At 43.7% G+C, this 6,229-nt stretch overlaps 1 protein-coding gene across 1 annotated transcript; it reads right to left on the minus strand.

Moving 5' to 3' along the window:
• Nucleotides 1-4,697: 4,697 nt before the first annotated feature.
• Nucleotides 4,698-5,874, minus strand: LOC139057047 (uncharacterized). Its single transcript, XM_070534848.1, has 2 exons — nt 5,587-5,874; nt 4,698-4,751 (listed from the first exon to the last, which is right to left on the minus strand). Exons 1-2 carry the CDS (start codon nt 5,858-5,860, stop codon nt 4,720-4,722), a joined length of 306 nt encoding a protein of 101 aa, XP_070390949.1. The 5' UTR covers nt 5,861-5,874; the 3' UTR covers nt 4,698-4,719.
• Nucleotides 5,875-6,229: the final 355 nt, after the last annotated feature.

Genomic DNA, 6,229 nt, shown 5'->3' on the forward strand with positions numbered 1-6,229 from the left:
AGTTTGTTGTTCAACATGGAAGCCAAGTTGTGCTGCATAGCTGGTCCAAAATACTACTAAATAAATGCGAAGGCACTCAAGATGGTGCACAATCATCTTCTGTGTTTCATATTAACTATGCAGTGCAAGTTGGTTTCATAGCAGGTGAGTGTTATGCATCTGCAAAAAAAAAGTTATAGCTTATATGCTACACTGGCCTGTTACATACACAATGCCAGCTTTGCAAGAAAATAAATATGTTTAATCAATCTTTTATTGGCGGAACCATTACAGCAAAATATACAAGTCTGATTTTCCACCTTAGACAATAGTGTAATATTTAGATAGAGGTACAGACGCTCCTGATGACTTGATGGTAGTGTGAATGCATGCAGCCGGTACATCAGTGGACCTGTACAAGAGGGACAAAAACGCAGGTGAAGTACAAAGGATTAAAAAGAATCTGCAACTTGCACTCTCAGATGAACATGTCACTGTGACAACCTGACAGCTGCTGTTGAGGATTTTCTTAGCCTGTTGGTCCACGGGCACAAGTGCCTGTCTTGCATGAAGCGGCTTAGCGCAGCTTCCTGACAAGAGTTTTCTCTATCCGCCACCCGAGAACGCGCTCTGTAGCGGTCAGGCTCCGCCGAGACTTGCGGCAACGGGAAGGTAATGGGGCAATGTCAGTACAGATTTCGATTGCTAAAGCAGTACCAGACCGATGGCAAGCAAATTTTGTAACACAGTTGAATATCCAAAATACTTGCTACTACTTAGAAGCAGATTGATCAGGTTTTCAAATTTAATAATACAAAGTGAACCTGCCCTCATTAAAGCTTCAACCACAAGAAACACATTCCTGACGGATTGTTGACGCCAGCTACCATCGTCAAGAACGATGAGATGCTGGGGTTGATGCTCTAGATGCTGAATTGTGCCCACGTCAAATCAAATAGCCGGCCAAAAATATGTTGTAAACTTGTTCCTTGTGGTTGGGCCTAAGCAATCCCGATGCCGCAGGTAACCATAAAGCAGTTGCACAGCTGCTAATGGATCTAAGTTAATGCATTGATAATGAACAAATAAACCTCTTAACAGCATCAAAGTATACAGGCATATTGCTAACGGGGCTCTGGAACAACAAAAGTTTCACATCACCGGTTTGTGTCAGTGTTTACTGGTAGCTTGTAGATACACTGAAACCCGATAATAACAAACTGGCCTATGCACTAAAAATAGGTTCATTATATCAGGTAATTCTTTAAATCCAAATGCGCCTATAACGAAAGGAAACAAACTTTTGTATTGTGTTTGTCCGATATGAATTTGTTGTCCTCAGTGGAAAAATTAAGTCAGAGTTACCTGCATTTTTGTAAACAAAACCATGCATAGTAGACAGCAATGTTTAGCCTTAAACAGCTTGCCAGTCACTCAAAATAGAGACTCGATAGGAGCTTGCTTGAAGTACACTGCTGGTATGTTTCCAAGTATTCTAACATTTAGGCACTATTTAAAAAAAAGTACGAAAAAAAAGGCTTCTGTTACAAGTGAGTGTTTTGCATGAGTATCAGTCAGGAAGTTTTGTGTGTGCAATATACAGGATAATTCACTTTATGCTGGTTTGTTATAGTCAGGTTTGGCTAAAGCTGTATAAAGAGAAAAATGCTACGTACTACAAGTGTGGAATTTTTCCTTGGCACTAGCCAAACATGAGTTAGAGCACACAATTATTTTTTATCCATATTATCTGGTAAAAGGCGAAGGCATTCCCTGCGAAACGTTTTTGAACAGTATGCACAAGAAATGTCCAGTACTTTTCTGCCATACAGCGGTTGCCTGCATACACAATGCAACTCATAAATACAATCTTTTGGCCGCACACGAGTAGTGGGGGAGCTTGTGAGTGGAAAATCTTCCATGTTGCCTTTTTGTATGCATTTCAGCAAATGTCTGCGCAGCATACTCTGACTAAGGTTTAAATTTTCTGGTCTCCTATCTGATGCTAAATAATACATATTTGCAATTGCAAACAAGCCACAGTCAAGCGTGTTGCACTGGTTTTGTGCCCCTTTAGTGCAAATGGTCAGCGTTGGTGACTGCAATTTTAGCATGTGACAGATTTGCCTGACGGCATCAGAAGGAGTACCTTGGTCAATTGAGTCATATACAAAGACTGTGTTTTCATCAGCCTCAACATTGGTTACCGTAAGCCAGTGATCGGGATTTCGGACATGGAAGATTTGAATAAAAAGGCTTTCTACTTTAGTAAATAGTAAACGATGGCCAAGTAGCACATCTTGAAAGCCATCCCAGTGAGGAAACTTTTCATGAATCAAGTATTGTGCTACGTTAATCACGCTGTCTGATATTGAGGTGCCCTGTACTAAGGCATTTAAATCGGCATCTGAAAGAGAGTAGCGTTTGCAGACATTTAACATGTCTGCTGTCACCATTGCAAGGCTTACCATTTGCTTTTGCGATGGCAAAAAGTTACGCTTAACAGCTTTGACTTTCTTTGGCCGTCCTCTTCTTGCTTTTACCAAAGGTACAACAAGTTTTGTACTATTCGAATGCCTGCAACTGCTTGTAGCAGTCGATTGGGGTAATGGAGCTGGTGTACCTTGTAAGCTAACTGTAATTTGATTACTAGGAAAGGTGGTTAGGTTCCTGAAGAATTCCTCGCATGATGCAAGTTTTTCCATTAGCTCCTTCTCACCACAATTAGATAATACATTAGCCACAGTCTTGGACATTTCACAAAGCCTCTTGTAGGTGTAAGAATACTTTTCTTGAGCAGTGTCGAGCTTCACAGATGGCAGCAGCTGAATGCTGCTTGTCACCACTGGTGTGGCACTAGAGACCATGCAGCTGTCACTCAGGAAATGATCCTTACACCACCTGTCCGGTATGCATGCTTTGTCAAAAAGGTCTTGCTGGGCAAAATGGCGAGCTGCTATAATGTGTGCACAAGGCAAACTGTACTGATTATAAAAAGCACACATGCAACGCGTCAGGCATAATGAAACACTGTGCTCAGAACTTGCTGAAGCCACTACATAAGAATTAGCAGTGGAAGTAACCAAATAACCTACTTCTTTAAACCGTTTATACTGCTCAAGTACTTTACTTGTGGCCTCAGAAGTGCAATTACGGGCAAAGTCTTGTTGAAATGGCTCACTGACATCATTTACATTTAAGTTCAGCTTCATTTCCTTAAACTTGGAAAATTTTAGAGATAAGAAATCCTTCTCAATATAACTTACTAATGCTTCTATGGCTTGAACCAAATGCATGCTTGAAGTGATATAACTTTTAATCTTTTGATTGTGACACTCAATGCGATTACTCGTGTTATTACCAAATGTAGGAAGTTTCTGCCGATATGCATGTACCCACATTTCTTTACAGGAGTGCCAGTTCTGCATGTAATAAGAAATAAAATCTTTAGACGCCATAGCTTCCAGCTCAGCAAGCCTGTCTAAGTAGTCCTGCACAGTGAAGGAATAAACAATTTTTTTTAACAGAGGGAGTAACTGATCACGCTGCAGTCTAGCTTTCTCATTGACTTTTTGCTGAAAGCATTGCAGCACATGCCATGTACACAACAAAATTTCAGAATTAGGAAGAATCTTAGTCAAAATGCGCAGCTCGTTCATGTCTTTATCTATCATGACTACTCTGCAAGCAGATACAATGAACGGGTTAAACTCTGCAAACTTGGCATACATAGCCTGCACAATTTCAGTCGTTTCATTCCGCAAAAAGGCATAACACACAGGTCTCCCGCGGACTCCACCATCTTCAACCAATATAGAGTACAAGATATAGCCTTCAATGTTTACTTTATATGTTCCATCAATAAATAAAATCTCTGGGTACTTTTCCAAAATCTCACGCATGTGCGTTGTCTGAAGTAGCACAAATTGCAGGTTATTACTTTGATTCTTTTCATAGTGAATGACGCTGTTTGGATTATTTGCTAACAAGGTGTCCATTTTTTCCAAGACCATTTTTCCGTGAGCCTGCTCATTGCGAATAGGAATAGAGAACCTTTGCTTGTAATTGTTAACATCTTTTGTAGTTAATTTCTTGCCCGTTTTCTGTTCGACCAAACTTTTAAAATACTTTGGGCCAATATTACATTTGGCAAAATCAAAGAATTCTACCTTCTCTGCATCGTTTAGAAGCCTGCTTTGAGGATACAAGTCATAATACTTCGTGGCGTGATTATGCTTAGCTTGCAGCTTGGTTATTTTGTAGTGAAGAGTAGGCGATTTGCACAGGCTTACTGAAACTGCCATTTCACAACCAGTACCATTGTATGCTTGCTTGGGTCGCTTTCCTGTGCCTCTTGGTTTTATAGCACGACTATGAACACAGCTATATGAAATCCTAATATACTCAAACTCTTTAAATTCTGTTGCAAATGGACTTCTATGAGACCTACTTATTGTGACTATGTGCTTGCCCTCCCTGCACCATTCATCAAAGCTTTGCCTAAATAAAAAAAATTATCAAATGTTGCATTTAAATAAACTTTGCTGCCTCCACCACGCAATAAAGTGACAGTGTTAGGAACTCTGGTTGTGTTAGCACCAGCTCCTTCACAAACAGCCTGGGCATCAGAGCTGGCAGGCCTGCAGCTGGATGTCAAAGCAGCCTCACAACACCTACGTCGCGTGGGAGCAATGCACGCAGCTTTGTCAAGGTCACGAGCCTCTGTGCCAGGATTGCTCGTCATCTGCCCTCCATCTTGCATTGTTTCTGACCTACAGCATTTGCAGACAATGACCTCATTTGGAACACCATTTATGACAGGTCTGCACACAGCCATAGCAACTACCAAGCAGTCTTTATTCTGCCTGCTAGCCACATGCTGCACCTTGCCAAAACTATCACAAATGGCGTCATGAGGGGCACTGGCTTGTCCTTCAAGCTTGCTACCAGAGACAGCAGAAGGAGCAGACTCAGACTTTATACTGTCAATGCATGTCTGTTTCTGGCTTACAACTGCTTTCAAAGGTGAAGCGAACTTTAAGAACTTGGCAGCTGTCACAGCAAGAACTTTGCCTTTCCTGTCTGCAGCCAGGTCACAGCTCCATTCTTGCTTGTGCAGTGCTGCAGCCTTCCGCCTCCTCCTCGATACTACCACTTTCCACTCCCCGTCGCCACAGAGGGGGACAGCCTCTGGCACAGCTGCTGCTTGAGCACTGGCCTCTCCTTCCCCCACAGGTGAGCACACAACAGGAGCACTCTCATGCTTTTGTGTGGCTCTCCTAGTTTTCTAGACACAAGTGGTGCTTGCACCTCGACCAGGGATCATTGGCTCAGCAGACCTCCCCTCGGCTTTTCCCCTACTTGGTACACTTGGTACACTTGTGCCATGGAAAGTGGGGGAAGGCAGGCTGTCCCAGGTGAACCAAGCCTTGCTTCCCTTGCAGCGGACACGGACACCGCCAACAAGTGAAAATCCAGCACCTTGAAGGGTTCTGGTAGCCTGGTTGGTGCCGTGCCTCTGCAAGGGAGCAGTGTTGGCTTTCCAGACAGGAGCTGGTGCTGTGGAAGGTCCACTTGCTGCATGTGAAGAAATTAAAGTATGCAAACCAAGCGGGGGAAAGTCAGCCTCGGAGATGGCAGGGATGCTGTCCTGCCGAGTCCAACTGGTCCATGAAGAAGGTGCCTGGGTCTCCTTGTAGGACTGCTGGATGCGGCTTCTCTCCAGATGGATGGACAGGGTGCAGGCCCCCTGGTACAGGAAGTCTGCCAGCACCTTGTTACCAAAGCGGCTCGGGTGGACACCATCTCTGCTCAGGCAACTGGGCCAGTTGTTCACGAGACCACCCAGGAATGTGTAGCCGCACTCGTGGCAGTACTGCATCAGGGCACTGTTAATCTTTTTGTAGTTACCATTCAGGTCATGCAACCATGAAGACTGAGCTTCCCATGAGCTGTACTGATTGTGCCCCCGAGGAAGAATGGCAGAAAAAGCTACATGCACCATGGGATTTCTCTCAATGATCCCCTGAGCGAGCTGGCGATACTTGTCCATGCACACGCTGACACTGTCAACAGTGTTGTTAGTGCCAACGTGCACAATGACAACATCAAAACCAGCTAGCTTGTCAGCAATCATTGACAGCAAATGCTGAATCCTTACTCCTCTATGCGCGGCAACACTGACTGACAAACTACGACGCGATGGGAAATACTGGTCCGCGTATTTCACCATCGAGTCACCGGCAACCAA

The sequence above is a fragment of the Dermacentor albipictus genome, chromosome 3 (assembly GCF_038994185.2).
Source record: "Dermacentor albipictus isolate Rhodes 1998 colony chromosome 3, USDA_Dalb.pri_finalv2, whole genome shotgun sequence".
In the NCBI taxonomy this organism is placed as follows: domain Eukaryota; kingdom Metazoa; phylum Arthropoda; class Arachnida; order Ixodida; family Ixodidae; genus Dermacentor; species Dermacentor albipictus.

What these genes read in the sequence shown, in the direction of transcription:
- LOC139057047 (XM_070534848.1), bottom strand. Translation starts at nt 5,860, where the DNA reads ATGCAGTACTGCCACGAGTGCGGCTACACATTCCTGGGTGGTCTCGTG. An exon ending in GGCTGACTTTCCCCCGCTTG is followed by an intron (nt 4,752 to 5,586) that starts GTTTGCATACTT and finishes CAAATGCTGTAG; the next exon opens with GTCAGAAACAATGCAAGATG.